At 35.4% G+C, this 23,330-nt stretch overlaps 1 protein-coding gene across 1 annotated transcript in view; it reads left to right on the top strand.

Moving 5' to 3' along the window:
* UGGT2 (UDP-glucose glycoprotein glucosyltransferase 2) overlaps positions 1-23,330 on the top strand; it is a 91,449-nt gene that overhangs the window by 22,999 nt on the left and 45,120 nt on the right. Inside the window, exons 9-16 of the mRNA XM_080374995.1 lie at positions 1,604-1,703; positions 6,304-6,364; positions 11,591-11,682; positions 13,258-13,408; positions 14,385-14,504; positions 17,074-17,159; positions 21,234-21,369; positions 22,933-23,064. Of these exons, the coding sequence (XP_080231121.1) occupies positions 1,604-1,703; positions 6,304-6,364; positions 11,591-11,682; positions 13,258-13,408; positions 14,385-14,504; positions 17,074-17,159; positions 21,234-21,369; positions 22,933-23,064 (878 nt within the window). The remainder of the gene's footprint in view (positions 1-1,603; positions 1,704-6,303; positions 6,365-11,590; positions 11,683-13,257; positions 13,409-14,384; positions 14,505-17,073; positions 17,160-21,233; positions 21,370-22,932; positions 23,065-23,330) is intronic.

The raw sequence follows: 23,330 nt of genomic DNA, 5'->3' as shown, positions 1-23,330 counted from the left end.
TGTGGTATTCCCTTTAAGTCATTGCTTTATCTATGTGAACAGCCTCTTGATCTCTAGTGCTTTGTTAGCTTTCAAAGCATACTTTAAGATCTGCTTTATGCTCAGGATTATCTTTGCCCCAAGATGCCCTACACTGCTCTCAGCTGTATTAGGGTGCTGCAAGGGGAGTTCTGTCAGTGACAGTCCCTGACCAGAGGTAACCAAGGTTTGCTTCGCTGGGATTTGAATATTTGTACTTCAGCTGTTCAGCATAAAATGGAAAAGATTAACAGTTTATGAAGGACTTTAAGTGTATGTCCTCAGTGCACAGCAGGTAAGGCATCACTATCTGTAGTAACATAAGCAATTGGGTATTTATTCACCTGATCACAGCTTATGTAGCTGTTGAAAGGGATCTGAAACGTTCTTTTTGAAAACAGTATTCACTTTATACTTTTTGTTAAAAGTATTAAGACACACCGAATGAACATTCCACCTCTCAGACTTGCCTTTTTTTCCAGCCAAGGTGTACCTTATCAGGCTAAACAAGGAATGTGTGTTGGTCACTTTTCTTCAGCCTTTTTTCTTTTTTTTTCTTTTAACCCCTAATTGCTTCAGAAACACGTTATAAAGTTCTGCTAGGCAGGATAGTCTATGACTTTCTGCCCAGCGGTTTTTACTACACGTGGCATCAGCTTTCCTCAAACTGGGTAACCTGAGGCCTTCAGTTTTTGCTCAGGCGTCTTATCTAGCAGATTATGAGGAAGCATCATCATTGCCCTGAGGTGGTTAGGCAGACTGTATCCAAAGTACATTGAAGCATCTCATGTATTACTGCCTTGCCATATTGATACCAAAATTGTTTTTTTCGCGGTTTCATGTACCAAGATTTTTCATACCCAAGTTACGCACCATAGAAGGCTAACTGAATTTCATTGTTATTTTCCCAGTGGGTAGTCAAATGATTTATAAATTGTCCTGATATATGAAGATTTGCTTCATTCTGAGAAAAAGCATAGAGAGAAAAACGAGATCCCTTTAAAAATTGTGCTACACACAGGGGAACTGAAATTTGATAGTATATTGGCCTTTCTTTCATGGGTTTCCATTTTTTTCTTCCTGTGAGATTGCTGCTACTCTTGAAAATTGTACTCCTCGCAAGCTCAGTATAGCCTTCTAAATTTAATATATCTCTTCTCTGAAAATCTTGTGAAGCTCTAGAGCTGGAAAGATCTTATTTTTTGCTGCAGTTACAGGTGTCTGTAGGTTGGTGTGTGTATCTGGGTTTGAGCATGAGACCCTTGTGATACTGGCATAATACTGCATTATGAATTGTCTGGTTTCTTCAGTATGTTTTTGTAAACTTAGAAATTACGTGTACAATGTGTATGCTCAAGATGGCAGAGCAGAATTCTGTAGGAAAGCCTGAATTTGATTTTTTCCAACTTTTAAATGCCCATCTTTTTGACCTTAATGTTATTTCGTAATCTATTACAATGTATAATTGAAACAAAAAATATTAATAGTGAATGTGTATGTATGGAACAGTTTTCTGATTGTGGGCAGTATTAATCGAGAGTGATATTTCCAGTGATTTTATATTTTTATTTTATTTTTCTCCCAGATCTTAGTTTTCAAGCAGCTGCTCAAATTATGTCTGCCCCTGTTTATGGTGCCTTAAAAGTAATGAAAGACATAGCTCAGAACTTTCCAATAAGAGCCAGGTAAGATACTTAAGCTTGTTTTTCAAGTACTGTTTCTATGTTTGCGTTTTAATTTAATGACAGTAATACAGATTTATATCCAAATCTTGCAGTCAGATATTCGTGTTTTACAGCTTGCTAGCTTGATTCCAGGCAGAAAATAACTCCTGGGAGAGCTCATGATTGGTTTCTTGAATGTTTCCTGTCTGATGCAGAAGGTGCCGTGAAGGCATCCTTAATCCTTCACGCATTTATGGTTGAATGCCCTGTCCTCCTGGCTTTTACTGGAATGATGTTTTCCTGGGCGGAAAATTCTGCTGAACTAATAGCAGATTTGCTCACAGTAGGAAAAGGCAAAATTTTATTAATATAATTTCATAGGGGATCCACACACATAAGTTCTAAGCACAACATTGCTGACAAGGTTGGACCCTGGCAGCTGTATGTTATTGTTCTTCCTGGGGAAGATCTGTCTCCCATAACAGATTATCTATATTGATCTTTTATTAAATAAATTAATAACTTTTACCTCTGTACTAATATTAAAAATTGCTCTTCCTGAAAGCCAATTGTATTGTAATTGAGAAATGCTTTTCTTTATATTTAATAAGTGCTTCATGTAATCCTATCAGCAATATTGGCTTGAATTACTGTATTAAATATGATGCTAAATAGGATTCTTAACTCAGTATGCTTTCACGTTTTATAACTCTTGTTTAATTTTCAGTGTTTCATTATTATTTCTGATTTTGTTAGAGAAAATCTATGCTGTAATGGAAAACCTACCTTTGCAACATCTTGTTTCAAGGAAGGTGCGAGTTTACACTTAGATTAGCTATCAGAAAATGCAGCTTTCCATTAGAAGATAGTGAGAACATACATAATGTTAAGCTGCAAGGCCGGTTCTGTTCTTTAAAGGACAGGAAAAAGTCAGTTTGAAGTATGCGAGGTGACATTTAAATCATTGATTTAAGTCATTAAATTGTAACATCCCACTCCAACTCCTGCCATTTATTTGTGGCATTAGAGCAAAATTTACTTACTCTTCAAACATTTTATTTTATGGGTAAAAGTATAAGAAGACTTTAGAATGATTAAAACTGGAATTATTGTTCCAGTCCTGTGTGATATATTCTAATATGCTAATCTAGCATGTTATTTTTAACAGGAGAGATTACAGATACTTAAATAATTTATAGTTAGTAGGTCTGCATTGACAACAAACTTGAATCAAAGGGGCATTGTGTACAAACAGCGACCAAAATAGATTTCCTCAATAATCTAATCATGCTTAACCTGCTGAGTCAACAATACTAGTTTGGAAAAAAACCTGCTAGAACAAACAGTAAATGAAAAACCACTATTTAATCACTTTAGATAACTAATGATCATAATAGTAATATTTGTAAAATGTTTAGATTTCACATAGTTTAGATATGAAAACCATTTTTAATTATGGAAATCTTGGCTTGAGAAGATGGTATAAAAACTTTTGAACTATAGTTAAGAAAACAATTTAAAAAATTATATTTGCCTTAAAAATGGAGGATTCGACCATAAAAATGAATATAAAACTCCTCTGGAAGTTTTTCTCACTTTTGAGTATCTCAGTATTTCCAATTGAAAAGTTAGTCTGAGGTAGATTTTACAAAATGTCATCAGATATAGACAGTGTATCAACTGATACATGTTGTGCTGACATTTTGCTAATTCATTTTATACAATTAAAAAAGATAATTATGATACATATAGGGTATTTTTTATCTATTATTTAGTAATGCAATAATAGGAATTACAATACTTTTGTTTCTTGCTATTCATTTATCATTCATGAATGTTAACATTATGAACATGTGAAAAGTTTCCTTTTTTCCACCAATATACACAGTATAGCTACATGCTCTTCCAGGTAAGAATAAAGATGCGTAAAATTACGTGATAGAAAGTATTATGACCTTAAGGTTATACAAGAACATTCCTACATCATGTAGAATGATAAATAGTATCCTTTTATTTTCAGGCAGTAAAGTGTTTCTCTCTAGTAAGTCCTTAGCACTGAATACTTAAAAAAACATGCATAAAAATTTGTGAAGCTTTGAACAAATGACTGAACTCAAAATGAATATGTGTCTTTCACAGGTACTTTTAAAATTGTTACCTCAAATTCCTAGGGTGCCCTTCTCAAGGGGAAGATCATCACACTTTCTCCTTAAAATCTTCCTAGAGTCCTGCATCATCAACTGTCATGCATAGAAAAAAATGATTCTTTAATTTATTGCTTTCTTATTACCAAAAAAGCTATCAGTAAAACTTACCTTTTGCTCAAGTGTTTTACTTCCTTGCTAACAGTTGGACCAGCTTTGTGTTCTCATTTCCGCCTTTTTATTGTTTTCATATTATTTTTATCTTTCTGCATTACTACTCTAAGCTATTTCGAAAGGTTTAGGTTGTTCTTTTTATCTATGCGGTTTTTATCACCTGTGTATGCAGAATGAAGCATTGACTCTGAGAGTTGCAGGCCCTACTACTATTTAAGTTGAGTTTAGCAGGATAAAAATCAAAGCTTTTTTTTCCTGAAGTATTTTTTACTTCAGGACTCTCTACAACTATTGCTGTGAAGTCAGAATAATAGTTGTGGTGGTACTGCCATGCATTACATTTCCACCTCACTATGGAGGCCTTCTGTTAAGTAGCTGTTTTGCCTATTGACTAAGAAAATTCTTAGTAATAATTCCTGTCAATTACAGATGTTCTTTTAATGACAAGTTCTGTAGTGTTCCTGAATTATGTCTGTAGCTGGTAGAAGGTCCCTTAAAGCAGTGTCCTACCTAGTCAGCTTTTGATACTTTTGACTTCATACTGGTTTTTTCCTAATCCTTCTCCTCTATTTTCCCCAAATTTAAATTTGGCTTGAGACATTCTTTTCTTTGTACTCTACAATTTTTTAATATTTTTTTAAAATCCTAATCAGCAATGTTTCTTTTTCAACAGAAATGCTTATATTTTCTTGCTTTCTGTTCTACAATTTTTTTATTTCAAACTAGTGAACACAAAGTAATATAATACAGTATAAAATATCTGTACGTAGTATTGAATACTTACTATATTCTTTACATGCATGTTGTACCTAGCAGTATGATTATAAAAGCTTTATGAGAAAGAGTTTAATTAAACAGTAATAAGCAAGTTAAGCTTGTTCTCCAGTGATTACTGATGATAATACATTTGAGTCATGCTGACTGTTCTTTAGTGCTGTCTTTGACATCAGATTTTAAGTTACACCATTCTTACTTTGAGTCAAGGAAAGCTCATCAAGTATGGGTTGATATAAATACAGCTCGTTCTTGATCCTCTGTTGCCCTTTCATCACGTGATCCAGAAGGGATTCACAGTGACAAAAATAATCTGGCAGAATATTTAGAGAGTGTGAATGGAAAAAGGGTATTTAGCTGTGATGAATTGTGTAACATTTCTATACAAACCCTGGAAATCAAATTGCACTTAACAAGTAGTATCTTTGATCACCTGGGAAGCTTGAATATTTGTTAAAAATACACTGATTTTATGTCTTATTTCTGACATACTGTGAAAAATGTGGCGTTTGCTAGCAAAATCTATTCTAAATCAGTTTCTTTTTGTTGGGAGGTGAGGGTTTATATTATTAAATTACTACTTTATTGTCTGTTAAGTATTGAAGTTGGCTTAGTGACATCATTCTCTGTTAACTTTCAGGTTTAAGATTACTGCAGCGTTTTGTAGTTTCATACAGATTTACTAAGTCATGTACAATCAAGTTTTGGAAAAAATATTTATGTAGGCAGCTAGAGTATTTATTTTGGCATTTATTGGAAGAATCAGATTTAGGTTAATATGGTTGAAGGTTTCTTAAAACATGGTGAGATTAATTTGCCTCTGGGAGTATTTTGTGATAGCCTAGTAATTATAAACCTCACATACAATACATTGTGGTAGAGGAAGTTAGTCTTCCACAATGTTCTTAAAAGGTAAAAAAGACAAATCAATGGATTATCTTCTAAAGACAGAATGACTAAGGAGGCTAAAATGTTGATTGTCTGTGAATACTTAACATTTTCAAGGTCTAAATCTGTAAATATCTTTTCTAATCTCAGCTAGTTTTAAAGTGGTTGTCCTTTGCATATTTTCCTTGTCTTTGGTGAAAACATCAAGTTGTATCCTTGGTCACCTGTGCTGTAATGTTGAGTAGCATGGAGTTAGTAATATTAACTTAAAATATACAAACATGGCATGCATTTAGGTAATGATTTAGATGATCAGACAACTTCCTTTTTTTATATACATGCTATTTTTCTAGAAAAAAAAGATAAAAGATTGAGAATCTTAAAAAATAAACTGATAATATTACTTCAACAAAATCTAGCCTAAATTTGAAACCTGGGTTTTTACTGGAGTAACACAGAAGAAAATATTTGTTTTGAAAATAAAATATTTATGACACTGCATTACTCTTCTTTTTAAGTCTTAATTACAGCATTCTTCAATTGCAGTGCATTGGATATGGTATTAAAATAGATATTTCACATTATTTAATGCATTTTTCAAAATACAGTGGTTGAGTGATAGAAATATTTTACTTTTACAGATCACTGACCAGAGTGCATGTAGAGAAGAAAATGCGAAATGAAATAGAAGAAAATCAGAAGGTTTGTATCTATTTCTTCAAGTGGACATTTCAATTACTATCATATTACTACTTCTGGAGACTTTTGTTAGTGTAGCAACTTTCACATGGTTTCTATTGGAGAAAAAGAGCTATTTCTTTCTAAACATATTTTACTAAATAAATAATGTTGAAATACTCAATTCCATTTTTTCACTTTCTGCTGTTCTTGGTACCCTTTCCTGTACTACTTTGATGTTACAGAATTAGGCAAAACCAAATGATTTTTACAGAGTTCTGTGTTCGGTCATAAATTGTGAGCTGTGAGGGCAAAATAGGTCTGAGTTAATTTTTGTAGAGCTTTGGTGTTGAATCTAGGCCTGCTGCTTATATTGTGGTCAGCACATGCTAACTCTGAGCTTTTCACACTCTCAGAATCAATCATACATGCAAACTATTCTGAAAGGTATTTTGAATTGTCATCTATGGTAGATGGTGGTTTTATTTTCATCCTTGATGCATTGCATCTTTTGTGCCTTGTGTGATGCAAGGAGTGATTGTTCACATGATTTTGAGTGATCTGAAATGTATCCTGAGATGTCACTTTGCATTTGTTGAGTTCGTGACATCTGTTGTATTTTTCGTCTCAGTTGAGAGTTTGGATTTTTTCTTTCAAGTTGAGTGTTAAAATGAAATGTTAGCCACCATGCTTTTAGGACTGGTCGCATGAAATGACATCCATAGCACTGTTCTTAATCTTGATCTTCAGAACATGTATTTTCATATGGTGTTAAGACTGACCAGCCACTGTAGTGAAAAGGATTTGTTTCTTACTTATGGCACTCCTGTACTGCTGCAGCATTTCCATGTGTTGTTTTGCTTTGTATCCATTCATGCTTTTTCCTCTTGCCTTGCCAAGAGTAGTATATCCAGGGGAATGCCTTTCCACCTTCTTGAACAATGAAAGTGCACAATGTCCCTGTTGCACTAATGCAGCCTTCTTGTAAAGAGCTTGTCACCTCTATGGTAGCAAAAATTTCAAAATTCACATAAATACTAGAGCTCCCCACCATGCAAAACTAATGTATGGCTTTCCAGTCTCGAGTATTTCCAGCCCAGACAGTGACAGGCTCAAGTGTTAAGTCCTTGTACACAGTTATGGAAACAGTTACATGGGGCTGGTTTTGTCCATAGGTGATTGTGTGTGGAACCAGTGTATTGAGAATACATTTTTCATATCCCAGCAGTTCACTGTCTTGAGCCCTTCAGTTTTCTTGTGTGCAGGGTGAATGCTTGATTCTTGGGTTTCCACAGAGATCTTACAGTGGGCTGAACATTATGCAGGCCTCTTTGTTTTCTTGCATTAGTATGAAATCCCTTAGGTTTTGCTCAAGGGAGCAAATCGGTATCCGTACCTTGCTTCATTGCTTTCTCTATACAGCTGAGGTACACATTTTCCTGTGTCTCTTTGTTCTTAGGGTTATAGTAAGATAAAGCAAAACAAAGCTTGAATGATCATAGTGGTGTTCTCAAATTGCAGATCTGTTAACACGAAAATCAAGAACAGCTGCTTATTTGAAAACTACTTCTCTACTCCAAAACAGAGGTGTATCAGGATCTATTTGTCTGTTTTTTCTAAATATAAGGGTTAGGAAAAGTAGCTAAGATTTGGTTTGAAATTAATATGTCTGCTTTTAGGCATATCTACATGGTATCTAAACTCCTGTTATGACAATTATTACGTAGTCAATGGACATCAAAACCAATTCAGCTCACTTAATCATGCCCTGCAAAATAACTATTGAGTTGCCTAAACCTGAATGTCTGAAGTCATTTGAGATGCCGCAGGCTATCCAAGATAGCCACGCAGGTCTGGCAGATGTGTCCACTGGGACATCCATTCCCTTCTGTCTGACCTGTGCTTTCCAGTCCAAAATGCCTTATCCTGGAACGGATGACATTGGATATCTATGTGGTTGGTCAGCTGAGTCACTTCTATGATTCTGTGACTCTATTAAATACATTAACTATAAGAGGATCTTAAGCACCGATCACACAAAGTTTACATTTCATACTGCATCCTACCTGTAGGCCTTTAGACAGCTAAAAGCTAAAATCTGTTCAATAAAAGTTGGGAAACTTCCTGAACACTGCTGCTAGAGCACAATAAATTGGCATGTGCGTTCTTGAACTGCAGTACGTCCATCTAGCAGCAGGAGAGATACAATCTCATGCTGTGTGTAACTGGATGATTCCCTCTCAAGATAATGAAAGTTGAATAGGAAATGCAATGGGAGGAAATAAAGGTATTAAAAGTTGAAAGGCATGTGATGATTTAGGTGTAATGAATTGATGCCTAACTAAGAAATACACAAAGAACTGCTATAGATTAAAAAACCAAAAAAATCTCATTAAATGCAACTCACAACTTCCAGTGGAATAATTTGCTGACAGTTTAGCAAGAAGATACTACAGGAGTACTGTCAGTGTTAAATTCTAGTTTTGGATGCTTAACTACTCCTTCCATCCAAGTTGTTAATGGCAAATGGATGCTTTTCTGAACAATCAAATGCCTAGCATCAAAATTGTATTTGTATGATGAGCCTCAGCTCTGAGTCTGCTGTTTTTTTCGTACTGAAGGCTTTGAAAAGCTTTTACACTCCCATTTCAATACCCAGTGGCTGATAATTTTTTTCATTGTTCTTGCATTCATTTTAGTTGTAGTCTTTCTCAGTATCTGTGTTTAAATGAGTATCTGGGCTTACAGGAATGACCAGTAAGCTTTCAGTAGTGGTAAGACATTTCTTATCCTAAATGCTAATTTCAGTGCTTCAAGGAGAGGGCCTGTTCTAGCTGATCTCACAAGATCTGCATAAGAGCTCTGAAGGATGCTGGTAAGATTTCTTGAGACTGTAATCCTCTGCATATGTATTGTTTGCTCTGTGAGTTCAGTTGCATTAAAAGGGAGATTTTTCTGTGGTCACAGTACTTTGTGACACAACACTGGTTATTAAAACTGTAATCCAAGTTGGATTTCCCAACCACAGAAAAATTCAAAGTATACCTAGGACTTTGGGTCCTTCTCTGCTTGGTGCAGAGAAGTTTCATCACTGTGTGTCTGGCTGTTTAATTTTGTCCTGTCTGCCTCTTTTGGTTGTATCTTAGGATCAAACTCTGTGTAGATAAAATGATCAGAAATTTCACCTGCTGCAAAGGCACTTGGCATTGTTAGGCATCTTTGAATTTTGGCTGCTTAGGTGTAGAGTGAGTCCTTGCAAGAGCATGTAATTCTGTGTAAAACTGTGATAGGAAAAATGTAAATGCCAGACACCGGCTGCTGCTTCTAATTATTGTATTAATGGTTGCATGAGATTTATATGAAATCCTGCACTTGGGCCAGAGTAATCCAAAGCAGCAGTTAGCTTTAAAGAAGATGGAAGTCCTTCCTCTTGTGAACCAAGTTTCGGGACATACAAAACCCCCACATCTCTGTAATTTATGTGAGTATATGATTGGGAATAAAGTGAGTGTTATGAATTAGGAAAGTAATGAAATTATCTCCTGCAGGAAGCTTACTGTCATGCATTTATGCTCCTCATTTTTGAAAACTCACTGGCATCCATCTTTTAGATGCCTAATAAAATTGTCATGGAAGATAATAACTAAATTAAAAAAAAAATCTGGTTATTTTTTAGCATTAATGGGATGCAACCCCTCCCAAATCCACAGTATTCTTCACATTATGTCTGAGTTTGAATGTATGTATTTAGATACTTTATAGTAAGCATAAGTAATTATATTACTCTTCTGTAAATCTACATACAAAAAAAAATCAATGAAAGCACTACAAGGTTCAAGTTACACTATTAGAATAAATTAAATTTACAAATTTCAAAAGTTGTTTTGGACTTTCATAAGCATTCTTTCTGTGTTACTTAAGCTTATCACAGCTGCATTTTTCCTTCATGGAGAGCCCTGTCTTTCATATGCAAACGTTAGGTGCCATTACATATTTTCATTTTGCTTTGGGTTGTGAAAATATTTGTTTACTAAGGAATGTGGTACCTTTTCAATGAATGATGAGTAGAATGCATATACGTTGGATTACAAAAAGCTTCAAGTAAACTGTTGTCTCATGTGGAGTTGCTCTTGTAATGCCACAAACCAGTTAGCTTTGACTCTATTTACATTTAACCGTGTGAAAATAGCCACAATACTTAAAGATACAACATCACTTTCAATGTTTTCCCGTTTTTTCTCTCATTTGTTCAGTGACAGGCTTATAAATGGAATAATATACGCAGCCTGAGTTGCTTGCTCTAAGTGTGCTTTTGTTAAAAGTATGGTTTTTGTTTTCACTTACTCTGTTCAGCAAGTGGGAGCTAAATGGGGAAAAAAAAAAAAATCTTTCTCAGTTTGCTTTTTTTCTGCATGTTTTTCGTGCTTTCCATTCCTCTATTGGGAATTAAGACAGATCTGGAAATCTGACTGCTCCTCATGGGGTGAGTTGGAATAATCCTACTGCCTTGCTCCCGTTACTTACCTTGCTACAGCCACCATAGACTGAACAATGTGGTGCCCCACAGCTCTCTGAAATAAAATAGGGTGTAGTTTACTCCCCAAATACTTCTTTCCTCTTCTTTTTGTTTATTGTGGATTATTTCTTTCCCTTCTTTTCAAAATAAGGATATGCTATATTATGCCTTTCCGATCTATGATTTTTCCAAGGTCCTTTTGTTACATGGGGTTCTGTGTTTCTGGTCTGTCTTTCCTAATTCCCTGTAACAATTGCGACTGTGCAATTTCTGGAGTTGTGAAAGATGTTAAGATATCGAGAAAGCTAGTTTCAAGTGGAGGTCTGAAGGATACATGTAAGGTCTCTGTTGGATGGATATGTAGGAGTCATTTTTCAAAAAATTACAAGCCATATTTCTGTGTGTGTGTATCTTCACTTTCTGTTGGCAGACATTAAGGATGTGTCTTTGTCTCTCCCTTGTACAGGTAGGGACACTGTAGGTTGTTCAGGGGGAAATTATCAGGTTTTTTCATTGGTATTTGTACATTGAAAGTGTGTCAAATAGCACTCATGGAAGTATGTTGTCAGTATTTTTATCAAAAACACTCAGCTAAAAGAAGAAATTATGTGGAAATTATTTAATGTATCTTTTGCAGAAGTAAATGGTTTATATATATATGTTTTTTATATATTTATAAATACGTATTTGTGCTGACGTATACCTAAATAAGTTAGCGGTAACTTACTTTACAGCATTTTCATGAAATACTTGGAATCCAACCCGGAGAAGCACGCCTGTTTCTAAATGGCCTTCAAATTGATCTGGATTTTCATGACCCATTTAGGTAAGATGGTAGATTTTGTTTGAAGGTTATGAGATTACTGATAATACTGAGAAGTTGTGCTCATAGTGATTGATAATCTCATCACTTGCATTTTGGGGGAAAAGAAATGCTCCAGTAGAGGAAATAAGGTTTTACAGTGGTTTTGCTTTGAGTATGAACATTGTATAAGTAGTTGAAAACAGCCTTTTCTCTTGAAATATGTTCTCTAATTTACTTACAATTTTACAACTTGCCATGTAAAATCATTTTGGAAATGGAAGGAATCCAACATGTATGTATAAAAAGCTGGGAAAAGCACTTAATAAAAAGTAAGTTAAGTGCTTTCACATCTCTGTTTCTTAAAAATTACAAAAAAATCGCAGGCATAAAATTTAGGTATACAACACCTTCGATTATTTTTGGCATGTTTCTGAGTCTGTGTCTGGCCACCTTTTAGAAGTTTGTTAATGTAGCACTAATATGCTTTTTGGTATAAGAAATCTTTTTCCAGCTTCTGTAATTATATAATAATTATTTTGGGTGTGACTTGCCTCTTTTATGCGAGCACTCACAAACTGTAAACATTTTCCTTTGAATTCTTCTGAATGTTGTCAACAGACATAACTACTTCAAAATAGTCTTTGGTGGCCTGCAAACTGTCTGTAAATCTACTCATGCTAAGGCTGAGGTTTTTTCATGTTCCTATGATTTGTCAGAAACTACAGGTTTTTCATTTTCTGTTTTTTAACTCAAAATGTCTTTTTTTCTTCCATGCAGATTCCTAAACTGCATTGGGTTTAACATTTACACTTGGAATTTTTGCTTAAATTTTTTTCTCAGCCAGAGTTTTGAGGTGGAGTGACTTGCCTCTTTGTTGTTAATGATGGAAATATTAATAGCACTTTTTAATGATAGCGCTAGGTTTAATGTCAACATATTTTAGAAGAAACCTGTCGGAACAGAGAAGACTCAAAATGAAGCAAGATAGCAATAAAGGCATTTGTAAAATCTTGCCTGCTGTGTTCTGCTGGTGAGCACTTCAGTTTTGTTTCCATTCTTGTACTGAATTTTCAGATTGCAACAAATTTTCCAGAGTTCTGTTGGGTCTTCTGGCAAAGAGTCATCTTTTAGAGGTGTAGCTATGCCTTTCCTTCGTGCTGTTTTCAGGCTTCTGCCACGATGACGACTTAAAGCTCTTCAGTGTCTCCATCATTTGCTGCCCGTTTCTCTACACACTTGCAAAGCGTCCTCTTAGGGTACCCATGTCTGGGTTTGTCTCAGACAGGACAGTGCAGCAAGCAACCTTCCACTTTGCTGTCCTGCCATGTCTTGCTGAAGATGGATGAAATTCCTTCATATAAAATAAGTGTGAATGAACAAAACAGTTGTTTAATCGGTTATAATTCTGTTTTGAAATAAGTTGAAGACATCTAGTGTTATTAATTGATTTTGTTGTAATCACTTGACTGCAGGATAATATAAAAATTGGTTTTAATACTAAAAATACTATATTAATAGTCTTTGAAATATTTTTTCTTTTTATGTCACAACAAGAGTTCTATGTAGACATTAAGCATTTTTGTCTTCTTGAAAAAGTATCTTAGAGACTCTTAAACTTGAAGGAAAAGTGATGTATGGCCTTCATGAACTTGGAATCCAAGAGGAAATCCTGAATAAATTTATGAGATTGCATATACATCCTACAGATGAGAGCTACGCGCTAGATATTCGTCATTCTTCGATAATAGTAAGTAATTAAACATTTATTTAAATATTAACATACTTGATAATGCCACGTAGGGGCAGTCTTTTTTTTTTTTGTAGTATAATTGAAATACTACACATAAGATATATCAATAAGAAATTTTAAATGTTTTGGAGAGTGATATGTTTTCAATGTATTTTAGGAGTAATTTTCTCTAATCTGTACCTCTAAAATTTTAAGATATAAGGTGTTTATAAGAAAAGAAGGGTGTATCTGAGAGTAGTTGCACACTCACATCTATAGAATTTGATTTTACAGCAATTAATCTAGCTATGTAATATCTTTGTATTATGCAAGACTGCTGAATGTCCTTTAAGAGTATGATAAGTGAATTGTGGACAACTTAAATATTTTGGTTTTAATTGTCCATTGACTCTGCTTTTTTTCCTTCTTCAAAATTTATACAGTTTTTGTTACAAAGGTTATATGCCAGTGGAAAAGGCACTAAAATACTAATTTTCTTCACCTGAAAAGAACCGTATTTCACTCTTCTGTTTGCTGAGGCTTGCACAGAAAACAGTAGAAGAAAAAATTGGCCATATATTAATTAGTTATTTTGATGTATCTGAAGTGCTGGTGCTGCAGATTATAGATAATAATACTGTAATTGTCTTACAAGATGGTTATGCTGTGTTACACACATCTGTGTGATCTTTTCTTACGACCTCTGTATTGTGAAAGTAGTTTCCACACTTGAAAAAATTATTTTATTCACATCCTGATACAGAATACAAGTGTGTTTTTTTCCTTTTCCATCCATTATTAGTTTTATTAAGTAATGCATATAAAAACTCTGAATGGTTTGATTAGAGAGAAGTATTTTAGAAGCTATTTTCTGTTACTATTTCAAAAAGAAAATTTCCAGGCTTTCCATGTGTTTCAAAATACCTTGATTTGTACATACATATTTTACCCAGTGTGTAATGCATTTTTTAAATGGCTGCCTTTTTTGTTTTAGTGGGTTAATAATATAGAACAAGATCACAGCTATAGTACATGGCCTGCAAGCTATCAGGAACTGCTAAAACCCTCATTTCCTGGAGTTATACAGCAGATTAGACGCAATTTATATAACTTGGTAAGTTTGGAGAACTTAATTTCTTTGCATACTATATGTGTTGATATGTGGACAGACAATTCATTGAAAAATAAGTATGCTGTATTCATTGTTAAGATGGGTTGGAATTTCATGTTTTCTATGTGAGTCTGCTGATAGTGAAAATCTTTTAGTCTTGTGAGCCATACGTGATCATTAGTTTGATTTCCAGAAGTAGGCTTGGGCACAGTTTTGTGAGGAGCTTCTCTGTTCCTTTCCATGCTACGTATAGGTAATTCACTACTATCAATGATTTCTTTTCTTAGTACACTACTGATAAAGTAACGATAACTGTTCTTGTTTTGGAGGTGGTGAGTTGAAGTACAAAAAAAGTTTAAGTTATAAAGCATACTAATTATGATGTCTTTATAGCCTAATTTTTCCTCTGTGCATAGCATTCTGTGTCCCTTAGTAAGCTAAGGAAACAGCTATTTCTGTTTTAAATTGAAACCTAAATTATGAAAGGTGGTTGTATGAATCATAGAATGGTTTGGTTTGGAAGGGGCCTGTAAAGGTCATCTAGTCCAACCCTCCTGTAATGAGCAGGGACATCTTCAGCTAGACCAGGTTGCTCAAAGCCCTATCCAGCCTGACCTTGACCGCTTCCAGTGATGGGCCATCCACAATTTCTCTGGACAACCTGTTCCCCTATGACACCTGTGCTGTCTCAAGACACTTGTTTCTTCATAGGTAATCTAAATATATGCCTTTTTAGTTTCAAATTGTTACTTCTTGTTGTGTCACTGCTACTGGTAAAAAGCCTCTCTCCATCTTTCTTGTAAGTCTCCTTTAAGTATTGAAAGGCTGAAATCAGGTCTCCTTGGAGCCTTGTCTTCTCCAAGCTAAAAAAACTCCAGTTCCCTCAGCCTTTCCTCATAGGAAGGGTCATCCAGCCCTCAGTTTTTGTGGCCCTCCTCTGGACCCATTCCAACAGGTCTATGTCTTTCCCATACTGAGGACTCCAGAACTGGATGCAGTACCCCAGGTTAGGTCTCACTAGAGTGGAGTAGAGGGGCAGAATCACCTCCCTTGACCTGCTGGCCACATTTCTTTTGATGTAACCCAGGATACAGCTGGCTTTCTGGGCTGTGAGCGCACATTGCTGACTCATGTCCAGCTTTTCATCCACCAGTACCCCCAAGTCCTTCTCCGTGGGGCTGCTCTCAATCTCTTCATTCCCCAGCCTGTATTGATACTGGGGTTGCCCTGACTTGAGTGCACAACCTTGCACTTGGCCTTGTTCAACCTCATGAAGTTCACACGGGGCCACTTCTCAAGCTTGTCCAGGTCCCTCTGGGTGGCATCCCTTCCCTTAAGCACATCAACTGCATCGTTCAGCTTGGTGTAATCTGCAGACTTGCTGAGCGTGCAATTGAGGCTGCTGTCATTGATGAGGATATTAAACAGCACTGGTCCCAATATAGACCCCTAAGGGACATGACTTGTCACTGATTTCCTTCTGGACGTTGAGCTTTTGGCCACTACTCTTTGGATTCATCCATCTATCGAATCCATACCTCTCTAATTTAGACAGAAGGATGTTGTGGGGGACTGTGTCAAAGGATTTACAGAAGTCTAGATAGATGACATCTGTAGCTCTTCCCTTGTCCACTGATGTGGTCGCTCCAAGTGACACAAAGCTCAGTATATGAGAAGACAACCAAAATATAAGCAATATGTAATTAAAAAAAAAAGTTTTGAATGAAGCATAAGACGTGTGTAATATGAAGTAGATTGCATTATTTATTCAAAGTTAAATATTGGCATAGATGTATGTAACGGTTATATTACAGACATCTACAACATGTCATTTAACTATGATCTGAGGAGGTGGGAATGTTCAAAATTTTTACAATTACTCTGCTGCATTTTAGCTACTCTAGCAAAATTATTCTAAAAAATTCTAAGGGGAGTTGCAGTGCAAAGCTGAATAAACAAGGTACCAATGTCATAATTAAATCTGCATAAAGATAATCTACCTATGCAGACAGATCCTAGTTTTAGATTCTGTGCATGCCTGAAAGATCTGATTTTATACTGCAAGCAAGCTACAGGAAGTGAAAGAGTGAATACAAAGATATGTGAGACTGGAAGGAAGAATTCTTTCTCAGTACTCCATTTTTTAATTAAAGTTTTAAATCAATATATTCTGTTTATTTTAGTGGGTTTTTTTCACAACAGAAGAGTTAGTTGAAAGAACTAATAGAAGAATTGGAATTAGATCCTTTTTAATGAAATAACCAACTTCATTAATAAAAGGAAGTATTGGCACAGAATGTATCAAAGGAGACTAGTGATACCACCTGGTTTCAAGTTTGATAAATGGTTAAATCTTGCTTTCAGTATTTGGTCCAAGTTCATTAATTCTGAAGTTATTTTCATTTATATTCTTAATGTTTTCTTACAATGAATGCTCTAGGAAATTGAAAACAGTTGGGGTGCAATGCTCCTTTGGAAATTTCTATTCTTGTATTAGATTTTATGACTTAAAAAAAATAGAAGCAGACATAAAGAATAAATATTGCATGTATAATATGTTTTATCTTCTTAGGTACTTTTTGTTGATCCAGTCCAAGAAGATGCAGGTGACTATATAAAACTGGCAGAATTATTCTATCATCATAATGTACCACTTAGGTAAGGAAAACTGAAAATCTTGAAGAAAAGATAAGAAGGTTGCCTTCCTTTTTTCTTCTGTTCTGCTAGGCAAAGATATGAATTCAAATGAAGTCCAATGCAACAACATTCTAATAAGACACATTGATTACTCTCTTGTGTTAAGCTTACTTGAGTATTAAGTATTCTTAAGCAAACAAGTTGCAAGGGGTAACATAGCTCTGTGTGTGGAAAGTGAACTGCAGAACTCTGATAAAAAATTATCTTGTCAAATAGTCCCACTGGATGCCCATGTGGAGTTGCATTCTAAGTAAAATATTCTTTAAGTAAAACACTATTTGAGGGTATTTTTTCATTTAGTTCTTTCAACTGAGGTTGCTTTACCTAATTTTGTTTTTATATAAATACTTACACCAAAATAAGATTATCCTCACCAGCTTTTGAATTTCTAAAAATCAGTTGTCCGAGACTGAAGTAGTTGTCCTTTGAGAGAAATAGACACTTCTGAGGAAGAATCTGGTTGATCTGAGATGCTTACTTTAAGAAAAAATGAATTGCTCTCAAAAGTGTCTGTTTATTTCCACAGCTTATAAAAAAGAAGGTTGTCCAAACTAGACCCAAGGTCCAGTAGGATGAATTCCATGTTAAGTATTTAAAATCCTCCTGTGAATTTTTTTTGTTTCCTCAATAAATTAAAGATTTTCCATTTTCTTTTAAAATTTTACTAGTTCTGACCATTGTTTTGTTTTTCTTTGGGTTTTGTAATTCAATGACAAAAAAGTAATGGAGGACAAAACCTAGTTTATTTGTGCGTTTTCTCACTGTTGTCACTACCTGTGAGACAACTCTGCCTCAGTCCTTAAGAAGAATATAGCCTAGAACCTAAATTGCCTTTTCTGATACATAAACAGTATAAAAGCAGCCAAACTGAGTCAGACCAAGAGACCATGTAAGTTAATCAGTCTGCAATAGCTGCTTAGGGATGATAAGAAGAACAGGGCAACCAGCTATTTTGCCTGGCTGTCAGGTATTTGGAGATCAAAAAAATTCCAGACTAAGGTGTAGTTTCTAAATATTTAGCAACCAGGCTTCTCTTCCATAAAGTTCTGTTTTCCCCATGAATTCATTTAAGGTGCTACCACCCATGGTATCCTTTTCCAAGTGTTTTCACAGTTGAACTTAACATGGTTTATAAAGAACTGTTTAATTTGTTTTGAGCCAGACTTTCAATCGCATCAATTACTGTCTCTGTAACTCTTTTAATTGGGAGAGAGACTTAGCAGTCTCTCCCCCTCTCTAGATGCCAGTCATCATTTTATAAAGCTTTGCCATATTTGACCACTGTCATTTCTTTCTCCAGGTTCCTAGTTATTTCTTGCCTGGAAGCTGTTCCAAAGGCTGTTTTGTTTTCCGAGTTGGCCTTCTCTGAACTTTCTTAGTATTAATATAGCTTCTCTGAGATAAGAGCAACAGCCATGTACACAGTATTCAAGATGTGGAAAAGCCATGGGGTCTGTACTGTCATACAATATTTTGCTTGCTGAATGTTCCTATGGCACTCAGATGACACAGGACTTCAGGAAAAGTTATTTATGATAATGACATATAAAAAATGAGAGAAGCAATTAATTTTGTAGAACATGGCACATCTTTATGCATTAATTATTATTTATATATATTTTAGAAAACTTGCTGCATTTCTTGCTTTTCCTCCGTCCTTTGGTCTGATGCACACCTGGTTGTCCTGAACATCTGTCTAAATAATTTTATACTGATATGACAGATTTTGTTTTTATAGTCTTAGAATATCTAATATGAAGTGGCTATCCAGATGAAAAGCTAACTTCCTAAATCAGCTGGTTGAATTATCCCTTGGAAATATGAAGGTCTTCTGAAACATGGGCTCAGCATGGCAGATTGTTGTGTTGTTGTGGTAGCGCTCAATGCATGATGAGATCAGTAGGGGAGTCTCATGGTCTTGTAGCAGCTATGATGGAGCTATATGCTTTGTGGAAATATTTACAAGATGCACAGTGATTTGTGTAGCAGAAGCCAGATTTGAGTCTCTGTGATCCTCCTTTAGAAAGACTGTAATTCCTTTCTTCTGTCTTACAATTTACCTCTTTTCCATGATTGGCATAATTTTCAGTCTTTCAACCAACTGCTGCATATAGAACATGATCCAGTGCTGTCATATGTGTAGTCAGGAATAGGCAGCAACTTATACAGCTGTGTTTCATAGATGGCTGCAATTGTGTAAGCCAGTTAGCACATTATTAAATGTTTTTCATTGCAGTTTGGTAGCTGGAGACACCCCTACTGTTAGGTTTGCCATGAAGTAAATGTTGAGGAAAACAAAGCTGAATAGCTCATTCCGTAGGGATTTTTCATGGAGCAGCTTTTTTGTGCCCTGTTGGGTTTGTTTTGGGAGAAGTGACAGCTAATGGGAGAGGATTCTGCTGCAGACCTAGCATGAATAGCATTATCTGCGGATACTCAGGATGATTCAAGGATGTGTTCTGGAAAACTATGTCAAGTTGATCCCTGAACTGCTGCAACATCAAAGTCTTTATGTAAGATGTCCACTTCTGATTCATAAAAATACCTGGGTTTGGCCATCTTCCCGTTCCTCTCTCCCATTAAGCAAGCAGGCTTAATGTTGAAGTGCAAAGGGTGGAGGGGAGGATATTTATTCTTCTAAGAAAATTTATTGATACCAGACCAGTGGAAGGCTTGGAAATTCTTAGAAGCATTCCAATGGCTTTGCACTCACTACATTCCAGGTGACTGGCAGGATCCACCTTCCTAGTCTTCATATCTTGATGCAGGCAGCAGTGTTCATGAGTAGGCATATATTTCTCCTCTTGGGAATCTGTCTGTTCTACCTATGGATGTACACATAATCTGACCCTTGAGACTCAATGGAAGGATCTTTCTTGTCCTTTTCCTATAGCAGCTGAGATGTGGAACTGACTGCAATGATCAGAAGTCCTTTCCAGTAGTGTAGTAGAGACCAGAAGGATCCTTACGGGTTCTCAGCAGGGAATATAACTTCAAGTATCTTCAGGTTTAGCTCTCCTGGTTCTTAAGTCTGTGAAAGACTTTGTGCTTTAGTCATTGTGCCATTATTTGCAGTCTGTTTGATCAGGTTGTATTATTGCTCTGAGCCTGTTCCTGGAGAACATGATCTTCACATCAGTATCTTGGACTTCTGGGCTTATCGAGAGCACGTGACAAACCCTTCAGTGACATCTTCATGAGTTATGTGTGCAAATGATGATGTTCAACTTAAATGTTTTGAGTAGACAAACAAGTGGCTGTTAGGTTTGAATTTCCCCTGCTATTGTAGAACACCAAATCTCTGTTATGCTTATGCTGTAAAGATAGTGTGGTCTGGTAAATCCAGGTTTTTAATGAAAACAGTATCAAAATAGTGTTTCCACAAAGAGGTTTCTGGACTTTTTGTATTTTTTCCTATCAAGTCTCATATTTCTGGGGCTTTTTTAATTTATGGAAATGTAGGGAATTGTAGCAGGTGTGTTAAAATTGGTGTGAATGGTGATGTGAGGGTGGGGAAGCCCCAGGAGGTAAAAAAGGCAAGAGAAGGGCTAGTAAGAAGAGCATGTATTGATGACAGGACATCAAGACGCCAGCAGTCTACATGCAGCTAGTCAAGACAACTATTTCAGGAAAAATAAAAGGCAGACAATGCCCAAACTGAAAGAAAGACTCAAGCCATTAAATGATGATGGCAGGAATGTAAAGTATGTCATAACCTTCAGACAGGTAAGGAGAGAAAGGACTGTGAGTAAATCTTAATGACTCACAGAAATCTTCAGTGCTGTTAGCTTTAAATGGTAGAAAAGGCATATCCAAAATCAGTACATCATTGGTAATCTAGGCATAATGTAGGAGATCTGATGAAAACTGCGCAGCTGGTATCCTCAGTGTCACCACACAAGGTCATGGGAGCATTCATCCCTACATGCTGGACATACTACTTGAACGCAAATATCTTGTTCTTCTATGGTGGTATTAGAATGTGTGTGAAACTGATACTGTTCTAAAATGCGTGATCTTTCTGTTTTTTTATAGAATTGGACTTGTTTTCATTTTAAGTACAAAAGAAGAAATTGATGGCAATGAAGATGCTGGAATAGCTCTGTGGAGAACTTTTAATTACATTGCAGAGGAATCTGACACCTCTCAAGCCTTTACCTCGATAATTAATGTTAGTTCTTTCACAAGAAATCACTTTTTTTTTTTAACTTACAACTTTTCTGTATAGTTAGGACTTTGCTGCCTTGTGACAACATGATACATTTGCATTTAGTTTACATGGAAGTAAAGTATTAAAAACAAGTATAGCATTAATATACTATAGAATGATTTGCAGAAATACTTTCTTCCTCTAGAAACAATCTTGCTCTTGTCATTTTACCTATCTACAGGTTGCCTTCAAGAATGTAAAAAGATAGATGTATGCCTTACAGCTTTTAGTATTTTATTGTGAAAATGATTCTGTATTATTTGTGTTAACATCATGTGCCTGTCTTCATGTTCTGTATCTCTTGGAGTACTGGCATTTTAATATCACTTGGGAAATCCTATAAGGTTTGAAAAGCCCTTGGTTGTTCTCTTGTATAGAAAGTGAAACAGAGTAAGATAAGTTCTTTTTTGGTCATGATTGAGCTGTTCATGGATGTATAAAACACAGAAGTATTTCAGGCTTGCAGCTTGATGAATGAGACGGGGGTTTTGTGAGAGAGAATGCAGGTTCATGTAAAGACAGGAATTTCAGAGATGAGAGATGAACGGAGAGAAATAAAGGGAGCAGTATTGTATGAAGACTCTACAAGCAAAAATATATCAGAGGATATGGTATTAATAAATAACATTTTTTTTCTTACTTTTGTTTTCTATTATTCTGTTCAGTGCCTAGAAACTAATGTAATGGACAAACTCTCAGAGAGCTTAAGATGAAAGTAATTGAAGTAACTAGGAGAATTTTGGAAGAGAAACAGAAATCTATAAGTGTTAGGAACTGACACACATGCCTGACTGTTATCAGTGACCAGATCACACAATATCAATTTACAATATGGTTTTTAAAATGTTGCGTTCCTCTATTTACTTTGTTTCTTAATATAAAAAGGAGAAGGTTATAAATATAAGTAAAAGACAACAAAACTGGAATCAATAAAATACAGGTTTGAGATATTCAGAGATATAGAGGGAAATGTGTTATTCCTCATTTGAAAAGGAACGGATTGAACAATTTTCACTTCAAATGTCTTTTGTATGTTTGATGAAAGGAATAAAATCTTATGCTGTGAAATAAAAATAGTGTTGGTAAGGAAAAATAATCACTGTAGGGAAAAGTATCACTGACTGATTCAGTCATTACAGTATTCATATCATACATTTTCAGGCAACTACCCGTGGTTAGGTAGTTTATAGTAAGAATTTAGATTCCTTCTCTAATCGGTGGAGAGAAATAACCTTTCACATTCAGCTCACGTAAGTGTATTTCCTTTGCCACTTCAGACTTAGGCTAAAGGTATAACAATAGTTTAATCAGAACAGTGCTCTGATGAAAAATTGTGCCTACGTGCGATGGTGATCATTACAAAAGTAATATAAAACCTGCAATATAGGAATATAAAAGTAAACAAATACAAAATTCACTAGAGCCCTGTAACAGGATTGTTTTATGGTCTATTTACTTTTATTAATTGGGTTTAATTATTATTGAAAATTTGTTAAATTTTTTTCTTTGTTATAATTTTTACAGATGTACCGTGAAGTTAATGATGGAAACGTTCTAACAGTAAATCATGTGAAAGATGTTCTTAGAAGCAAATACCCACATGCTGATATTCAGAGTATACTAGATGTTCATTCTGAATACGATGAAGGGAGGAAGGTATGTTACGAGCAAAGTGTTAAGTAGTACTGCAATACACAATTCATTGCGTTTGCTAAACTGAAAGATTGCAAAATGGTAAAGATACTGTATTTACTAGCTTTGAGTCAATTTTTTTCTTCAGCCACCATTCAGTCATTAGTGGATATGTTGAAAAGGTTCCTGCATTATTGCTCTCACTATTGAAATTTACTATTGCCTGCAGCATTCAGGATCACAATGTCAAGGGGCCTCTCACTGCAGAAATAGTTTACTTGTGTCTTCTG

The sequence above is a fragment of the Falco punctatus genome, assembly GCF_963210335.1.
Source record: "Falco punctatus genome assembly, chromosome: 2".
NCBI lineage: Eukaryota > Metazoa > Chordata > Aves > Falconiformes > Falconidae > Falco > Falco punctatus.
This window is presented reverse-complemented; position numbering and strand designations above follow the sequence as displayed.